The 20,033-nt window shown below is 42.8% G+C and overlaps 1 protein-coding gene across 2 annotated transcripts in view; it reads left to right on the top strand.

Annotated features, from left to right (window-relative positions):
• The window catches only part of MOB3B (MOB kinase activator 3B), a 245,470-nt gene that overhangs the window by 202,413 nt on the left and 23,024 nt on the right, over positions 1-20,033 (top strand). For both annotated transcript variants that reach the window (XM_060199670.1, XM_060199669.1), the window contains exon 3: positions 9,844-10,046. In XM_060199670.1, coding sequence (XP_060055653.1) covers positions 9,844-10,046 — 203 coding nt within the window. The remainder of the gene's footprint in view (positions 1-9,843; positions 10,047-20,033) is intronic.

Raw genomic sequence — 20,033 nt, 5'->3', positions numbered from 1 at the left:
GCAAAAGAACAAAGACTTGTTACATGGGATTGTTTTCCTTGGCATGATGAACAGACACTTTCTTGAGGAAAGCACTGAGATAACACAGAACATCTGCTTACAGCAATCTGTCTTCTGCAGCTAAGTTTTCACCAGCATCAATACATGCACACGGTCTTTTTAGATAAGTAAGTGTACAGACATCTTGCAGTAAGCAAGAGACTGTGGATCAAATGGGGCAGGTTAGTAAGCTAAGAAGAGGGGGAGAATATGTGATTTTAAGAAGCTAATCCACATTACTTCCCCCCCCCCTTGGAATCCACTTGTATTTTGTTTTTGCAAGTATTTTTGGAACTAGTATGTCCTCAGCCATGCTGCCAGAGGTCTGTTTTTGTTTCCCACATGTTTGAGATGTTGTTTTTATTTATGAGCTATTATGAGTGATTTTTTTGACTTACACCAGGATTTTTACATGTACACTCCTATTACTAGGCTATGAAGACAAAAAGGACTGCACAAATGAGAATAACAGTTTCAAGGAAAAATGTGGGCATTTATGCTTATTACTGCTGTGCCACCAGGGATCTTCAAAGGGTGACAAGATCACTAAATGTCATCTTGTATCAGGTGGAAGCTCCATGGACAGCAAACACAAAAGTCCCCATATATGTCACATTGGTTCTATACCCACTTTTAGGAAAAGTTTGTCCATTGGAGAAAGGACAGCTTTCCCTGTTCTATTTCACTTGTCCTGCCCACGAGTGCACACACACTTGACTTTGACAAGGAAGACCCATCTTTATAGTAATAGTGACACAAGACATCATATTCTGGTTGCATTCTGTATGCCTGCTGGCACTGCACTGTTCTTCCTATTTAATACAGTCTTTGAAGAACTAGGTGTCATTAACCCTACTTTTTCCTCCTCTAGGATTATTGCTGGGTCTCAGTGCCAGCACTACAAATCCACTGCTCCTGGCAGCCATTCCCCCCCCCCTTTTTTTTTTCAGTTGGATAGGACAGAGAAAAATTTAAAGACACCTTCAGATCTGCTTCACCACTTGTGAAGCTTCCCCCCTACAAGTGAGGAGTGGAGGCTCGAACCTGGATCCTTGCACTTCATACTGTGTTCCCTTAACTGAGAGCTCCACCACCCTGCCACCATCCCCATGCTTCAGAAACTGAGCCTGTTAGAAGTTGCAAACTTACTCAAGAGCCAACGGCATAGAAGTTCTATAGCTGGAATCTGAACCCAGTGACTGACACCAGAGCAAGATGCCTCACCTGTCTACTTAACCCTGGGTGACATTTGGGAGAAGTAAGAGGCAAACTTCCTATTTTCACCTTTGCTTTTTAATAAGTTCTGCTCCCCTAGTCTTGTCATTTGTATTGGAGTGAAATGAAAGAAGCCATTAGAACTCTGTAAAGTTTGCTGGCAAAAATGGGAAGAAGCAGGGTCAAGTGGTGGTTCACTTGGTTAAGCGCTCACATTACAATGTGCAAGGACATGGGTTCGAGCCCCTGGTCCCCACCTGCAGGGGAAAAGCTTCACGAACGGTAGAGCAGGGCTGCAAGTGTCTCTCTGTCTCTCTTCCTCTCTATCTCCCCTCCTCTCTCAATTTCTCTCTGTCTCTATCTAAAATAAATAAATACAAAATAAAATATATTTTTAAAAAATGGGAAGCTTGGAGCTGGGTGGTGGTGCACCTGGTTGAGCACACATATTATAGTGCGCAAGGAATCAGGTTCGAGCCCCCAGTCCCCATCTGCAGGGGGAAAGCTTTGCAAGTGGTGAAGCAGTGCTGCAGGTGTCTCTCTGTCTCCTCTCTCTGTCTCCCCCTTCCTCTTAATTTCTGGCTGTCTCTATCAAATAAATAAAGATTTAAAAAAATAGTGGCTCGAATAATTTTAAAGAAATGGGAAGCTCTGCAATTAGACTTGAATTCAAATTCATTTTCATGACAAACAAGCTTTGTAAATCATGAGCCAGTTAGTCCCTTAGCCTTCCTGAACCTGGATTTTAAGAACAAGCAGACAGTACAAGAGCTTGACTGTCATTCCAGCCATCAGCAAGTATTCACTCCACACTGACCTACTCCAGTCTTTGTGCTAGGCTCAAAGGACATATCTCTGAGAGGTCTGCCTTCCATAAGTGTACAGTCTAGAGGGGAGGGCAGACCTGAGTTAGGGGTTCCCACAGATAGGTGTGGAATCACCTTCTTAACTATCTGGGACCTGGGCTCAGGAACGTGTCAGGAGCAGGACTGTAAGTTCCAAGGAGCCTCAGTCTGGGGGTGTCAAATGACTTTTTGTTGAGCACTAAAATAGCAAGAGGTAGTCACTGGGCAGAAGGTATATCACCAGCTGTTTGTGGAACCTGCAATGTGCTGGGGGATGTTCACTGGTGTCCCTGGAGACAGCCTTTCAGTACTAACTTTCCATTTCTTCCAGCCTACACCCTGCCTAGCGTGATCATAGACCAGAGTCTCATCCCCAAGTATCAGAATATTTGGAAGAAAAGATAGAAAATTATAATAATAAGAGGAATGAATGCATAGCAGTTGGTTCAGAAACTGTCCCACCATCACCGACCGCCCTCATCCCCACCCCCAACTCCCAGCCAAGTTTGAATTTGGGATCTTTATCTCCAGTCTGTAGTCCTGTCATTCAAAGCATTTCTACATTCTCTGAGGGACTCTTTCCTTCTGCAGCCTCCATAATAGGATTGGGGGGAGGGGAGGGGAGGGGAAGACTAGCTACTTAGAGAAAAGAAAAGAAAAGCTGTGCCCCCCCCCCCCCCCAGGGCAGCTCAAAAAGGAAGGAACCAGTGGAACATCTGATGGCTTAGTGGGAGGGAGGAGGGGTAGAAGAAGAAAGAAAATGGATTAAAGTTCCAAAATCACTGGAATTTTTATTAAATTTTGTTTTAGAAGAAAGGAGATTTGCTAAGTCAGAAATGAAAGGCAAATCTGCATGGGACCCTAGAGGAATTATTATAGTCCATGCTCAATTTAGTTCTCACACTGAATGTGGCTTGGAGAACAGAACATTGTGGATCGACACATTCATAAACTCAGCAGGGCTCTGTCAGACGCTGCTTCCAAGCCAAGCACCAGCTCTTCATGAGTAGCAGTGACAGAACTATTGGGTTGTTTGTCAAGCCTTCAAGTGAGACTTCACATCCTGCAGGCTCACCTCACCCTCTGCCTTCACCTCGACTCTCTGGCCTGTCTCCTCCTTGGCCCCATCATCACCTGTCAAATTGTAGCTTGCTTTCGTCTGATTATTGGGCAAAGTTTTGCCAGAATGACCTAAGAGTGGTTGGTTGGGGATTTGGACCTCAGTTTAGGCAGTTTACTTGGCTCACTCTGGAATCTGAACTTGGCTTCACCCTGGTTTAGATTCACTAACTCCATTAGTAGAGACCAGATCATACCACAGAACCCATTTGGACAAGTGGATGTTTATCACCTCTTTGTGGAGCAGTCAGCTGTGCATATTTTCTCATTTTGGGCAAACTTTTCTGGAGTCTGAAATTTTCCTGAGAGTCCTGGGATATGGTCAAGGGAAGAGGGAGGAAAGGGAGAGACCCTGGGACTCTGATTCCAGATCACTTAGAGACCTTCCGATTAAAGGTTGTCTTCTAGTTCTTTAGTACTTGTCTGTCTGAGAATTGTTGGATTGCTTGTCTGAGTTATGGGAAAAAGTCAACGTTTAACTCCAAATTCCTCCTGAGATAAAATCTATCTCATCTAAGAATTCTGGTTAATATGGTTTTGCATTAACTTCCTAATTGAGTAGAGTTACTGGAAATAAACTATCACCACCTGAGAAAACTAGATTAAAAAACAAAAAAGGGAGTTTTTATTGATTTTTTTAAAAAAAAGGTTTCAGATTCTTTCTTCCCAACTCTAAGCCAGATCAAAATGTTCTTATCATAGTGCCCTCCTCCTTCTCATCAAAAGTTGTGTGTATTTTTCCATGTCCAAATCATATCAGGTCTCTTGCAAAAGGCTGTAACTTCTGCTCCAAAAGGAGAGGATGGGTTCACATCTTGACTAAATCAGATCACTGCTATGTTATGATTCTGTTTTGATTGATGAATATTTCATACCTAGACCTGTGCCACAGGTAGGACCAAAAGAAAACAGTCCTTGTGTTCCAATAACTCCAGATTACTATAAGACGTAAGTATGAGAAACTTGTGAAAATAACTCAAGGCAGAATAACAGCCAGTGCTTGATTGAGTATGTGTCACCCTTAAGTTCTCTGTAAGTTCAAAATTGATGTATTAATACCAAGACTTCCATCTTGAAAAATAAATGTACCAGGGAAATTTAATCCCAAATTATGTCACAAAGAATATCTGGTCTGTGGGATCCCAAAATTAACAGTTTAAAAGAGTGACTTCTATCAGCAAGATATTAAGCAAAGTCTTTTTATATGTATATACATTTAACCCTGAGAACACTCTTCTGAGCAACTTGGAACAACTAATTAAAAAATAGCAGAACTCCAGGATGGTGAAATGATGCACGAATGATATTTGTGTCCTCTCCTATAAAATAAATCTTGAAACAGTGATATCTGTTTCTTTCAAGATAGGAGAACATGCTTAGCTAAAGATATTAACCGTTTGCATATTCCTATATTGTTAATAGATAGAAGAGTTAAGCCCTGGGTCATGATTCTAGACTTTGTTAGTTTGTTAAAGAATTGTTTACTAAAGAGAGCTACACACAGAGAGAACTAGAGAATCACTCTGGTATATGTGGCACCCAGTGTAAATCCAGCATTCTACCTGGAAGCCACTGAGGTTCTCCCAAGGTTGCAGATATGGGTTAACTGTCATCTACAATTATCCATCTACATTTGTATGTAATTGCCCCCTTTTTCTTCCAGGTCTAGTCCTCTCTTCCCCTCCAAGCCACACATAACCCTATCCCAACATCCAAATATCTCTTCCCTTTTTGTCCTCTCTCTCTGGGGCCTGATGGAGCTAGAGTTCAGAGCCCTCTTATCCTCTCCCTCCTATCACTTCTCCCCTATTGGGAGTATGGATCAAAGTTGTTTTGGGGGGTGCAGAAGGTAGGAGTTCTGGCTTCTGTAATTGCTTCTCTGCTGGATTTGGGCATTAGCAAGTCTGTCTATACTTACTTTATTTATAAAATGGAATTATTGAGAAGACCATAGGATAAGAGGGGTATAGTTCCACACAATTCCCACCACCAGAACTCCTTACCCCATCTCCCTGCCCCTTGAAAGCTTTCCTATTCTTTATCCCTCTGGGAGTATAAACCCAGGATCATTATGGGGTACAGAAGGTGAGAGGTCTTCTGTAATTGCTTCTTTGCTGGATTTGGGTATTGGCAGGTTGATCTTTAACCCCAGCCTTTTCTATCTTTCCCTAGTCCCTCATTTTTTTTATTGGCGATTTAGTGATGATCAGCGAGATTGTGGGATAAAAGGGGTACAATTCCTACTACCAGGTATCCGTATCCCATCCCCTCCATTGGAAACTTCCCTATTCTTTATCCCTCTGGGAATATGGACCAAAGATCTTTATGGGATGCAGAAGGTGGGAGGTCTGGCTTCTGTAATTGCTTCTCTGCTGAACATGGACATTGACAGGTTGATCCTTACCCCCCACCCGAGCCTGTTTCTAACTTTTCCTAGTGGGGCAGGGCTCTGGGGAGGTGGGGTTCAGGATATATTAGTGAGGTTGTCTGCCCAAGGAAGTCAGGTTGGCATCATGATAGCATCTGCAACTTGGTGGCTGAGAAGCATTGAGATACAAAGCAGGGGTAGGGGTAGATAGCATAATGGTTATGCAAAGAGACTCTCATGGCTAAGGATTTGAAGTCCCAGGTTCAATTCTGTGCACCACCATTAGCCAAAGTTGAGCAATGCTCTGGTAATATACATATATATATCAGAACAAATTGTTTAATAATCAGGTACCTAAAGGTTTAGCAAAAAAACAAAACAAAACAAAAACAAACAAAAACAGCCCATAAACTTTGTGCAGGATGTCCTCTACTTCTCCCTAGCTTTACCTCATCCTGCCACCCCCCCAAGCCCCAGCATCTGTTGCCCAGACAGTCAGCTGCCAAGCTGTATCCCTGGATTCATTAGTTGTGTTGCCACTTTGTTTCTGAAGGAAAACCTGTTTTTGTGCAGGGTGCTGGGGGGGGGGGGGGGGGGCGGCGGCACAGATCTTTCTTCTGCCAACTGCTAGCCTATCTTTCTGTCCCCTGACTCAGGTTCCAGGTGATCCTGTAACAGTGTCTCTCATCAAACAGCTGCCACTGGGGCCTCCTGGAGACAAGGACAGCAAAACTCCAGTCTTCCTGGGAACCAAAGGCATGTCTTGAACACAGTCTATAATTCTGTTAACAGGCTAGTGGCTATGCCAGGCCTACCTTTTCTTGATGAGGATAATTATTTTCCTTATAACAACAACTAAACACTCCAATCCTCATCTTGAAGAGAGAAAGGAGGTCATTTCCATTTCAAGCAATCATATTATTTTAGGCACTAGTGGAGGATTTCACTCCCATTAACACCCTTTTGATCACACAAAGAAAATCTTATTATTGTGACCCTTCTTTAAGAGATGAGGAGCCATAGTTGCATTAGAATATATTATTTTTAAAAAATATTATTAGTAATTTAATCATGATTAACAAGATTGTAAGATAACAGAGGTATAATTCCATACAGTTCCCACCACAGGAGTTCCATGTCCCATCCCCTCCACTGGAAACTTACCTATTTTTTATCCACTTGGGAATATGGATTATAGTTCTTTATGGGGTGCAGAAAGTAGAAGGTCTGGGTGCTGTAATTGTTTCGCTACTGGACATGGGCGTTGACAGGTCAGTGCATATTCCCAGTCTGTTTCTGTCTTTCCCTAGTGGGGCAGGGCTCTGGAGAGGTGAGCTTCCAGGATGCATTGGTAAGGCTGTCTGCCCAGGGAAGTCAGGATGGAATCCTAATAGTGGCTGAAAGGCAATAAGATAAACAAATAAATAAATAAATAATAAAATCAGCTGAGCACCCCCCTTGCACTGGTCCTAGTGCTTTGCACTGTGTGCACTTAACACTGTGTGCTACCACCCAACTCCCAGTTGATTTTATTTCTATTCATAGTATTCATAGTACCAGAAAACACATGATGTTTTTTAAGCATCAAATTAATTGCAAGGCTTTTTTTGTTTTGTCTTGTTTTTTTACACACTCAGGAGGCTCTGGCCAGCTCTAACCACTGCCCTCCAGCCCGCCAACCCTCTCCACTGCATAGCTCCTTGCCTCACTGCACATCTTTGCATATATCCCAACAGTTTTCTGCCTCTCCAGTATGGTTTGGCTTTTGCCTTTCCATTTGGGTGTAAACTGACTGGTGCTGGAGGAACCTTCTATCTCCAGCAGTTTGTGAATCTGTGTGGCAGACCCAGGCCCTGACCACCCTTTTCCACCTCCTCTGATGCTGGTTCCACTCAGTAACAATGAGAGTATCAGGAGGGCTCCCCACACAGACTGTCTTGTGGCCTGTGGGCCTGGAGCTGGAGAGGGAATTGTGGTGGGAAGCTAAGTCCCACTCTTTTTATTGTGAAAAAAGACACTGATTTAATCATCTATTTATTTATGCCTCCAGGTTGTTGCTAGGGTTCTGTGCCTGTACAACTGCTTCCAGCAGCTATTTTCCCCCTTCAGAAAGATGGTGAGAGACAGAGAGATAGGGAGAGAGACAGAAGAGGAGAGACACCCCACTACTACTCCTGGACCACCCCCCCTCCAGGTGCTCCTGTGTGGTGAAGAGGGGCTCGAACCCTGGTCTTCATACATGGGTGAGCCACTTCCCAGTCACCCTGGATATACATTGTTTTTTAATTTCTTTATTGTTGGGAAATTGTGAGGAGCCTCACAAGGCACCCTGCATTTTTCTGCCTCCAGGAGCCTGGCATTCCTTAAAACATTAACCCAGCTCCCCCTGATCCACCCTGCATTCCTGATACTATGGCCTATCTACATAATCACTGTTTTGCCTGAAAGATCCCCACCCATTCCATTCCTTAGCTCTATCTTCTTTCTACCTTCAAGACCCTCCCTGCCTGCAGGGTATTATTAATCCTACCAGTTAAAACCCTCGCAACAGTTGCTAAGGAAGTTCCTACCTTTCCAGCCCCTTTTGCCTTTCTCTGCCCCTTTCCCAGCCATTTCCGTTTCCTACTTGCCACTTCCGGGTCTGCCCTTTAAAAGCTTTGGCTCTCTGATCAATAAAGACATTGCATTGCCACCACGAGCCTATTCCTGAGTCATCTCCCTCACGTCACTGAGTGAGTTGCAGCCCAGGCTGGCTCTGGTCGAGTTCTCTCCGACCCAGAGAGTATGCACCCGGGAAGAGGCACCCCCATGCTAGCCTGGCACTTCATTGGGGGATTAATGTTTTACAGTCAACAGTAAATACAATAGTTTGTACATGCATAACATTTCCCAGTTTTCCACATAACAATACAACCCCCACTAGGTCCTCTGCCATCATGTTCCAGAACCTAAACCCCCCCCACCACCACCACCACCACCACCGACCCTAGAGTCTTTGACTTTGGTGCAATACACCAATTGCTAAGATTTTTAGAACAAAGTTCACACAGGAATCCAAATTTCTGAATTATTTTGAAGAAGCCAAGTTTCCCCCAGCCTTGGGTCTCCATTCCCATAGGGCTCCCCACTGTCTGGGACTCTGCAGCAGCTACCTCCTTTCATGGGAAGGTGCATCCTGTTTTGCTACAGTCCCTGCCATCCCCTATAACTTTCCCCTATAACTAAGTCCATAGTCCCTGTAGGATCATCTTCTTCCACTCGGTTTTTTCATATTACAATTAAGAGAAAAAAGATGATTGTCTTGTGTTCAACAAAGTGAGGGTGATGAAGGTCCAGAGCATAGCTGAGTACATCAGTTGTACACTTTACCATGCCTGAGCCTCTGACTTCAATCCCTGTCACCATGTGGGAGTTCCCAGACAGCACCAAGGGAACTCCATGAATGGTGGTGCAGTGCTGTGGTATTTCTCCCTCTGTGTGTGTGTGTATCTCTGTTTTTGTCTCTCACAAAATGAAAGACAGAGAGAGGGAGAGGGAGAGAAAATATACAAATTGAAGTGTTGGCCGGTGGCCATGAATGCTGCCCTAGGTTCATTCCTCTCCAGTGCATTAAAAAAATAATGGTGGAAATTAAACATTCAAAAATGGAGAGTAAATTTTTCTTTTTCTTTTTTTTTTTTTTGCCTCCAGGGTTATTGCTAAGGCTTGGTTGCCTGCACTACAAATCTACTGCTCCAGGAGGCTATTTTTTCCCTTTTGTTGCCCTTGTTGTTTATCGTTATTGTTGTTATTTTTGGATAGAGATAGAGAGAGGAGGGGAAGAGAGACAACTGCAGATCTGCTTCACTCCTTGCAAAGTGAACCCCCTGCAGGTGGGTAGTCAGGGGCTCAAACCAGGATCCTTATACTGGTCTTTGCATTTGGCGCCATGTGCACTTGAGAGTACATATTTCTAAGGAAAGTAACTATTTCTGCACACTTACCTGCACAAAAAATACATAACTAAATAAACAAGCCTGATCCTATTCACCTATTCTTTCCCTTTCCCTCTGGTCATTGTAGGCATTTGAATTTAACCTGTTTTAGTCACTCTTTCAGATACTGTCTGATATAGCTGCCCATGAAGAGCTGGCTATCCACAGACTGGCTTGGAAATGCAGGTCCTGGGCTCTTCACCAACCTTGGACATATGCTATGAGGTATGCCAAAGCTTTTGCATCATAGATTTATTCTTTTTCTTTTTCTTACCTTCTCCAGGTGTTCCCTTTCCAAAGAATTTCCTTCAGATCTGCAAGAAGATCCTGTGTCGCCTTTTCCGGGTCTTTGTCCATGTTTACATCCACCACTTCGACCGAGTCATTGTGATGGGTGCAGAGGCCCACGTCAACACCTGCTACAAACACTTCTATTACTTTGTCACAGAGATGAACCTCATAGACCGCAAGGAACTAGAGCCCTTGGTAAGTGCCACAGTGCAGCCATGGTACTCAAGTTGTGTCCCCCGTCTCCTCCCCCCCAAGCCCCAGGAGTTCAGCCTTTGTCACAGGACTGCCAGATCCTGGCAAAATGCTAAGGGCTTACTGTCAGCTGGATGACTGCAGGATTAGACAGGAGTGAAGCTTCAATTAAATGCCAAGAAGACTGTTACAAGAAGTAAGGGTCTTACATTTCTATCTTGGAGGTAGCTGCATGTTAATAGGATCACTTTGGTTTGGGTTAAAGGGAATTGATTTAATTCTCACACAAAACCTATTTATATAATCTTTTGTGGACATCACTGTTCTCTCAGTTCATCTCTTAACCCTTACTAATAAATGATCAGAAACATAGTCAGGAGGATTCCTTTGTCTCCATAACCTCTCCAGCATTTGTTGCTGCTACCTTTTCTCATGTATGACATTCTCACAGGAGTGAAGTGGTATCTCACTGTTGTCTTCATCTTCATTTCTCTGATAATCTCTGCAGGTGGGGACCTGGGGCTTGAACCCAGGTCCTACCACACTGTAACATGTGTGCTCAACCAGGTGAGCTACCACCCGACTCCCCTTTTGCATCTATTCTTTGGTGAGTGAAGGATATCTTTTTAAAAATTTTTATTTATTTATTCCCTTTTGTTGCCCTTGTTTTATTGTTGTTGTACTTATTGTTGTTATTGATGTCATTGTTGTTGGACAGTACAGAGAGAAGTGGAAAGAGGAAGGGAAGACAGAAAGGGAGAGAGAAAGACACCTGCAAACCTGCTTCACTGCTTGTGAAGCGACTTCCCTGCAGGTGGGGAGCTGGGGGCTCGAACCGGGATCCTTATCCTTGCTGGTCCTTGAGCTTTGCACCACATGCGCTTAACCCGCCGTGCTACCACCTGACTCCCAAGGATATCTTTTTAAAGCCTTATTTCCTCCCAGAACTTATACTTCTTAAATCTTGTTGGAAACAATTTCCTTCCTACCTATTTTTTTCATAATTATAGTAAGATTGATTTTACTGCTTTTACATATTAACAGCATGAAGTTTTGGTATTGTCTGGAATTAGATATTAATTTCATACAAATCCAAACCTAAAAAGAAGCAAGAAGAAATTTTGAGAGTGTTTGTGAGGATAATACGTATATAATGCAGTCTCTGGAGACTTATCACTGTCCTGTGTCCATTTTGGACATTTTGATGACCATCTTTGACTGTGAGGGATGATAAACAAGTCAGTAATTTGGCTTCACATTCTCGTAATACATTCTTTAAAATTTAGTGCAGCCAGGGATCAGAAGGACACAATTTATATGGGCCAGTTTCCTCTAGAGCATCAACACCCCCTGAATTCCCACACTTCCATTGGGACATTCCTGATATTGTCCCTGGGGATCCCTCAGTAGAACTGAGTCTTCCCCTTGTGTTTCTTTCCATTAGATATTCACCATGTATGGCCACTGGCCTCTGTTCCCACAGCCCACTCTGTTGTTTCCATCTGATGTTGACTAAATATCCAACTGGTTGTATTGGAGAGTGCAGTACTCCACAAGAATGAGATATTGAATTTCAGACAGGGTTTAAGAAAGACAGTGTTTAGGCTCTCTGGGTGCAAATCTCAGATTCACCACTTTTTTTCCCAAATGAATTTTTTAATATTTATATATTTATTTATTTACTGCCTCCAGTGTTATCACTGGGGCTCACTGCTGGCATTACAAATCCACTGCTCCTGGCAGCCATTTTTTTCCATTTTATTGGATAAGACAGAAATTGAGAGGGTGGGGGAGAGAGGGAGGGAGGGGGAGAGAAAGATAAGACACCTGCAGACTTGCTTCACCTCTTGTGTGAAGCACAAGACAGGTGGGAGGGGAAGGACAGAACAGAGAGAAAAAGAGAGAGGAGGGGGAGACAGAAAGGAAGACAGAAAGAGAGACACCTGTAGACCTGCTTCAATACTAGTGAAGCTTCCCTCCCACACACACTGCTTCCCCTGCAGGTGCGGAGCCAGCGTCTTGAACCTGGACCCTTACAATGGCCCTTACACTAGTACTATATGCAATTAAATGGTGTACCCCGGCCAGCCCCCTCAGTTCATTATCTTTGTATCCGTGTCTCCCATAGTATTGCCAGCTCACTGAAAGCTGGGAATATGTACAGAATATATGCATATATTGTTTGTGTTGCCAAGTGCATGATAAATGCTTAATGTATTTTTTTGGTATTTTGAGGATAACTGAATCTCTAGTCAGAGGGATTATATACCAGTCATTCCTTCCTTGGTGATACCCTCATCTCAGAGCATGCCCTCAAATCTTCATTTCTTTTGTACTAGCAATAGAAATCATAGTGCCTCTCTTTCTCTCTTCCTACCTCCTCTCAATTTCTTTCTGTCCCTATCCAATAAAATAAAAATTTAAAAAATTAAGAAAATAAAAGCAAAATAAGGTGGAAAGCAGTGAAGGAATTTATCCTGAGTCTTTGGTCTGTTGGTTAAAGGTGAGGCCACCACCACCACCTCCCTGGTTTGTTGCCTGTTGGAGAGAATGTCCCAGCTGGATCATTTGGACAGTGTTGGATGTTCTTACATTGTTTGTGTTTCCTGGGATAAAAGGTGACTAGTTTTCCTAGAATTAGCACTTTAAAATCCCACATTCTGGGAAGACTTTGTGTCCCTAGAAGAACTAGGACAGCTGGTGACCATATAGGTCTCTAAGTGGGAATACAGCTTGGAATTTAGACGGTGAGAAGAGGTCACCCTGACCAACCACATGAGGAAGGCCAGTGCCACCACCCGCCTACAGGGTTTGCTCTTGATTCTAATTGGGACCTGCTGGGCAGCAGCAGCCTGGGAATCCAGGGAAACACTAGTCTCTCCATTTGATCTCCAACAGGGAGGGGGAAGCCAGCCATGTCACAGGCTCTGATGTGACAAGTGAGCCATTGCTCTGGAAAAATGCAGCAGCTGAAGATGACTCTGACCATGCATGTTCACAGTTGGGGAAAAGGGATCCAAGTGGTGCTGGTAATTACAAAACAGGTCAAACTCTGATGGAATAAGCTGACTGTTGTTGGCCCTTGACAGCCAGGGAGTCAGCTGACAGAACTGAGCTGATCAGAATGATCATTAACCAGCACAAGCAACCAACAGTGTTTTGTTGTCCTTTCACTAAAAAACAAAGCAAAGCAAAACAAAAGCAGACTCAGACAGGGCTATTAGGCTGTTAGCAATGCAGTAGCTGGCCGATTAGGGAGGAAAGAGGTTGCCAGAAAGGGAGATGCTTGTTCACCCTGATGACCTCTGGCTGACCCTGGGCCAGGGCCCTTCTCTTCTCTCTTCAGAGCTGCATCTCCTTACTCCTAGTGAAGAAATAAGGTAGTTTATACCATCACCAGCCTTACAGAAGTGATGCTGTGAAACCACAGGACTTTTCTGTTACCCAATAGCAGGGTTCTCAGGAGTTTTGAAATGAGTATTTCTCATTAGGGGTCTACACACCAGCTGTATCAGAATCTCCTGGAGGTGATTATTTTCAGATGTGTGTCCCTGTTCCTCCCCCACAGATGCAGATATATAGAAATAAGAATTATTGAGATTAATGCTCCATTCCAAGCATCCTTAGTCTGCATCTCAAAATTTAGTGTGCATATAAGGCCTTGAGCATCTTGCCAGAATGCAGGTTGTGATTCAGTCATCTTGGGATGAGACTTGACTTTGTGCATTTTGCTCCAGGGGATGTTAGCGCTGCTGGTCTTTAGGCCACACTCTGAGAGGCAAAGCTGTAGACACCAATTACTCTCAACTTTGGGAATTATTATTTTTATTGCGACCAGGTTTATCTCTGGGGCTTGATGCTGACATTGTGACTACACTACTTCTAGAGGCCCTTTTTTTTTTTTTCTTTTGGTAGAGGAGAGAGAAATTAAGAGGGAGGAGGGAGCTAGAGAAAGGAGGGACCAGGTTAAGTGCACCTGGCTAAGTGCACACATTACAGTGTACAAGGACCCAGGTTCAAGCTCCTGGTCCTCACCTGCAGGGGGAAAGCTTCACAAATGGTGAAGTAGAGCTGCAGTATCTCTCTGTCTCTTTCCCACCATATCTCCCCTTTCCCTCAACATCTCTCTGTCTCTATCCAGTAATAAATGAATAGAGTTTAAAAAAGAGAAAGGGAGAGAGGAAGATAGAAACATGTAGATCGGGCAGGGGTAGATAGCATAATGGCTATGCAAAGCGACTCTTATGCTGAAGGTTCCGAAGTCCCAGGTTCAATCCCCCGTACTACCATAAGCTAGACCTAAGCAGTGCTCTGGTTAAAAATAAATAAATAAAATATTTTTTAAAAGGCCTAAAAAAATATGCAGATCTGCTTCACTGCTTATGAAGTTTCTCCCCTACAGATAGGGAGCCAGGCCTTGAACTCTGGTCATTGCACATAGTAGCCTGTGCTTTCAACCAGGTGTGCCACTCCCTGACCCTACTACTACTATTATTTGTCAAATATCATCTCTCCTCTGGGATCAAATAAGGTGGAAAAGTAACAAAGAAAAATCTAAGGATCAAGACTTGCCAAGAGCAGGTCTCAGAATATAGTTGTGAAAACAGTCATCTTTGCCACAAGCAAATGAGTTTATGAAATGTGCCATCATTTCTACCCCTGAAGACTCACAATTATACAACAGCCAACTAAAGGCTTTGAAGAATCTTGTGAGGAAGAAACTGGTTTAATTTTGTGTTAAGCAATCTAACTTTTCTGGATCCTGAACTTTTTTTCTTTTTTTTAATAAAAAAAGCCTTTTAAATCTTTGTTTTGATAATTGAAGAGAAATAGGGCAAGAGGGGTAGAGTGAGGAAGAGAAAGCCAGTTGCAGCACTGCTTCACCACTTGGGAAGCTTCTCTCTTGATGGTAGGGACTGGGGAGGGCCTTTTTCTCTTTTGTTAACATTCAATTAGCATCTAAAGAGTTTACAGTCTCTGGGACAAACTTTAATTAAAGCAAGACTGTTCAGCTCTGTGATATGTCTCTACATTTTGAAATTTCCTTTTTTCCTCGCCTTTGGCCCCAATGATACACCTTAGCACTGTTGCACAGAGTAATACAGAGAGAGAATGGAAGGAAGTAATATTCCTTATGTGAAAGAGGGTTCACAGAAAGAAAACAGAATATTCATTTATTCTCAACCCTCAATCCTCCCACATCATTATCTGTTACCCCATCATTGAGTTCTTACCATGTGCAAGACATATATTTTCAAGAAACAAACAGTAGTTCCATTTCTTGTGTTCCAGATGTTCCACTAACCTTATATGTCATTTTACATGAAAACCATCCCATCTACCCACCCCGTTTATAGATAGTTCTATTTGACTAGCGACTGAGATTTGTAGTCCAAGTGATTTTATACTTTAGCACCAAAACCACTGCTTTGAAATAAGTGCTTTGGGAGTCAGGCGGTGGCGCAGCGGGTTAAGCGCACATGGCGCAAAACACAAGGACCAGCGTAAGGGTCTTGGTTGAAGCCCCCAGCTCCCCACCTGGAGGGGAGTCACTTCACAGGCGGTGAAGCAGGTCTGAAGGTGTCTGTCTTTCTCTCCCCCTCTCTGCCTTCCCCTCCTCTCTCCATTTCTCTCTGTCCTATCCACCAACAACGACATCAATAACCACAACAATGTTAACAAGGGCAACAAAAGGGAAAATAAATAAATAAATATATAAAAAAATAAAATAAGTGCTTTAGGCTTGGATAGATAATTCACCAGGCAGGGTACATGCTTTATCATACAGAACCCACATTCAAGCCCTGGCACCACATGGGACTGCTATGGCAACAGTGAAAACTCTGCTTTGTTGTCTCTGCTCTCTTTCTTCTACTCTTTCTGAATTGAAAAACAGTGTGGAATGGTGAAACTGCACATGCTCAAGGCCCCAGATCTGCAAGGGTGAGGAGAAAAGAGTGCCTTATTAACAGATGGAAGAAAAATAGTTTGAAGACCAAAGATTTGAAAAACCTTGTCTCATCAACACATAGCCCATCTAGTCTGAACCATACGCTGACCTTGTGTTCCTCTGGGATGGGACCAGGTCAGGCCCTCATATCCCTTCAAGATACTTGAGTGAGTGTAGCCATGGTTATCCTGTAATGGCAAGACCAGGTCAGGGCTATGAAAGGAAAAAGAGCCTCTCCAATAAACAAGCACTACTTCCCCCAAATAACCCAAATTGAAGAGCCATTGTGGGACTTTTGAAAGAACCTTTTCTTTAGAAACATCATCTGTGCAAAGGCCTCTGGGCTACTTCTTGTCAGGCAGATCCCTTGACTTTCAGCCAAATGACTTTAACAGGAAGACAACTTTTTGAGAAGAAAAAGTTTCAGCCTGTGAATCTGGCAATTTGGATTTTATAGTGATGTTTCCACCATTAGATTAGTTGTCTGTTCCGGTGCAAGGCATACTTTGTCTCTGGGCCCTAGTTTCCACATCTTTGACTGTAAAAGAGACCATCTCTAGAGTTCTGCCAGTTCGACTTGCTGAGATGATGACTTACTGAGACAAGGTAACTCACCAGCCTTGTCAACGTGACCTTTTCTCTCTGTGTAAGAGAAACTGCTGTTAATTAAAGCCCACATAGCAGCAGAGGAGGTTTGCCTAGCACAGAGAGCCAGTGGAGTTTTAATTCATAGTGCTTTGTTAATTTAGATGGTGTGTGTGTGTGTGTGTCCCTCCATGCCTCCCAGATGGTATCAGCTAATGTTAGTTGTTCAGGACAACTCAAATGCATAAAGATGAAGGGACAAGTCTGCCAAAGACAATTACTGGAGAAGAATCACTTTGGCAGCATAGCAAAGAAATGTGGCATTATTGTCAATAAACTGCATTGTTCCGGGTTATGGGAATGTAGCAAAGCCACATGTCTTTGTCTGTCGAGTCCTCTTTTACTGTTATAGAGTTTCTACTTCTGGTTTGTAGGAAAGTAAGTGACTGTGTTTGTTTGTTTTGTTTTGTTTTGAATTGGTTCCGGAGTGAGATGTGGTCTGGTTTGTCTCAAGGCCTAAAACACAATAAACTAGAGTTAAGAATGATGCTCACATGAAGATTCTCAGCACATAATATTATGTAGTAAAAACAGGATTCAAAATTATATTGGAAAATGCTCTTGTCACGTGTCTTATTACTGTGACTGTTAGATTCATATAATTGTAAAGACAAAATAATATATAGCAAAAACAATATATTATTTTCTTAGTGGGATTACGTGTAAGGTTTTTTATTTGTTTGTTTGTTTTTTTGCCTCCAGGGTTATCGCTGGGGCTTGCACTATGCCTACAGGCCTTTTAAAATATTTTTTGTTGTTATTATTATTGTTGTTGCTGTTATTGTTGGATATAGCAGAGAGAAACCGAGATTGAGTAGGGGAAGACAGAGAGGGGGAGAGAAAGATAGACATCCACAGACCTACCTCCCCACTTGTGAAGCGACCCGCCCCCCGCAGATATGGATCCCAAGACTCCAGCCTGGATCCCTACACCGGTCCTTGTAGTTCATGCCATGTACACTTAACCCAGTATGCTACTGCCCAGCCCCTGTAAGTTTCTTTTTAATATGCACCTATTTTTTACTTTTCAAGCTTTCTGTCACAAACATACATCACTTTTATGGTCATCCAAAACATTATACCTTATGCTTTAAAAGGCTTGCCATCAGGGAGTTGGGCAGTAGCACAGCGGGTTAAGCGCACGTGCAGGGAAGTCGCTTCATAGGCAGTGAAGCAGGTCTGCAGGTGTCTATCTTTCTCTCCCCCTCTCTGTCTTCCCCTCCTCTCTCCATTTCTTTCTGTCCTATCTAACAACAAAGACAACAATAATAACTACAGCACCAATAAAAAAACAACAAGGGCAACAAAAAAAGGGAAAATAAATAAATATTTTTTTAAAAAAAGGCTTGCCATCAAAGACCAAGCTGCACATGACAATCAACTTGTGTGTCTAGAAACAAAGACCCATAGTGCACTCTTTCCTGTCTCTGGCCATGCCCTCTGCTCCCCACTTCTCAGAGCTGTGGGTCAGAGATGTCCAAAGGTGCTGTCCAAAGAGATGACTGGTAGTCATGTGGATCCTCTGGGACTGTAGCTTGGAGTGATCAAACCTAATGACCTTGAACTAATCTATAAAACTTTCCCTAGTTATGGACTATCCCTCTTGGAGTGAGGAGCTGAACATCTTTGTAAAGACTGAGGTGATGCTATCTTTATAATGTGTACAATTTTGTTTGAGTCTTGGAGTCCCTCTTTTACATGGACAGATCTTAGTGATTCTAAAGCACATGATGAGGTTTGCGGGTTACCACATGAAACTGGGCAGCCCTGCCATCCCCAAGCTTTGTTCAGATGCCTCATGTCATTCTGGCAGCATGACCTTGACATGCTTGGAATTTTCCCCATCCCCATTACTGAACTTACTAGATATGAAGAGTTTGTTTTTTTTTTTAACTTCAGGTTAAAAAAAAAAAAAGCAGGATTTATTGGAAAGTTCAATTTACATATTGAATGGTTTGTTTACACTTAAATATAAGACTATACACAATAACTACAAATAATTTTTAACAACCTACAGTTAATCTCACCCCTTCTTATTAAAATATTAAGGGAAAAAAAAGACCAGGTTCAAGTTTGGTAGCCACCACACTGGAGGAAGCTTTCGTGCAATGGTGTGTTTCCTATTCTCTTTTGGTCTCTATCTCTATCTGAATAAGTCAGGCTGGAGTAGTGAAACCTTAGTGATGACTAGAAAGAAGGAGAGAAGGGAGGAATAAAGGAAGGAAAGAAGGAAGGAGAGAAAGAAAAGATGTATTTTCATTCTTTAAAAAGGTCATGATTCAAAGCATCATGTCTTCAACCTCTAACTTAAAGCTGCACTGTCTAGTATAGTAGCCACTAGACACTTGTGAATACTTACATTCAATTAAGATAAAAATTAGGGGGCTGATGGTCGTGCAGCAGGTTAAGCTCACATGGTGCGAAGCGCAAGGATTAGCGCAAGGATCCCAATTTGAGCCCTGGATTCCCCACCTGCAGGGGGTTCATTTCACAAGTGGTGAAGCAGGTCTGCAGGTGTCTATCTTTCTTTCCCCCTCTCCGTCTTCCCCTCCTCTCTCTATTTCTCTCTGTCCTATCCAACAACAATTGCAATAACAACAACAACAGGGGCAACAAGGGCAACAAAAACAGGAGGAAAAATAAGGCCTCCAGGAGCAGTGGATTTGTAATGCAAGCACCGAACCCCACTGATAACCCTGGAGGCAAAAATAAATAAATAAATAATAAAAATTGGTTCTTATCCTCATACTAGTCACATTTCAAGTACTCAAAGTTATAACTACTATGTTAGAGAGTAAAAATAGTGAACATTTTCACCCTTATGGAGAATCCTGTTGGACACACTAAATTAGCATTTGTACCCTATAGTACACTACTAATACCTGTCCTACCACCACTGGTAGCCATCTGTGTTCAGAATTGTCCCTATGCTGCCTCTAGGAGACATTGCTGTTTAGTTCATTCAGCACTTAGTTGCATCTCTTTGCTAGACCATTTCTCTCCCTATGTACAGATGAAGAACCAATAAGTCTCCAAGTCATCTGCTTAATGTTTCTCGTTGGTCTCGTGCCAAAACCTCCATCTCAGGGGATGACTTCTCAACACCTCAGGAGTACTGTTGGTCTCAAGGGCACCAAGTCCTAGTTATACATTTTCTTTAAAACTGTGTTGTCCTGTGTTGGAAATTGTTACAGAATGTCAGTCACAACTGGAATTAATTTGTCCTTGTGAGCATGTGTAGGGAAATGTGAATAGTCAGTATGGCTTGATGCCCGTCTATCAGCCTGCCAGATTTGGGTTGCTATGTGTGGTCTAGACAAGTTCAAATTTCCCAGCCAAATAAGAGTAGATTCTCTGGCTCCAAAAGATTTCGAATGAGTATTAACTTAGAGTTT

This window comes from Erinaceus europaeus, chromosome 10, assembly GCF_950295315.1.
Source record: "Erinaceus europaeus chromosome 10, mEriEur2.1, whole genome shotgun sequence".
NCBI lineage: Eukaryota > Metazoa > Chordata > Mammalia > Eulipotyphla > Erinaceidae > Erinaceus > Erinaceus europaeus.
This window is presented reverse-complemented; position numbering and strand designations above follow the sequence as displayed.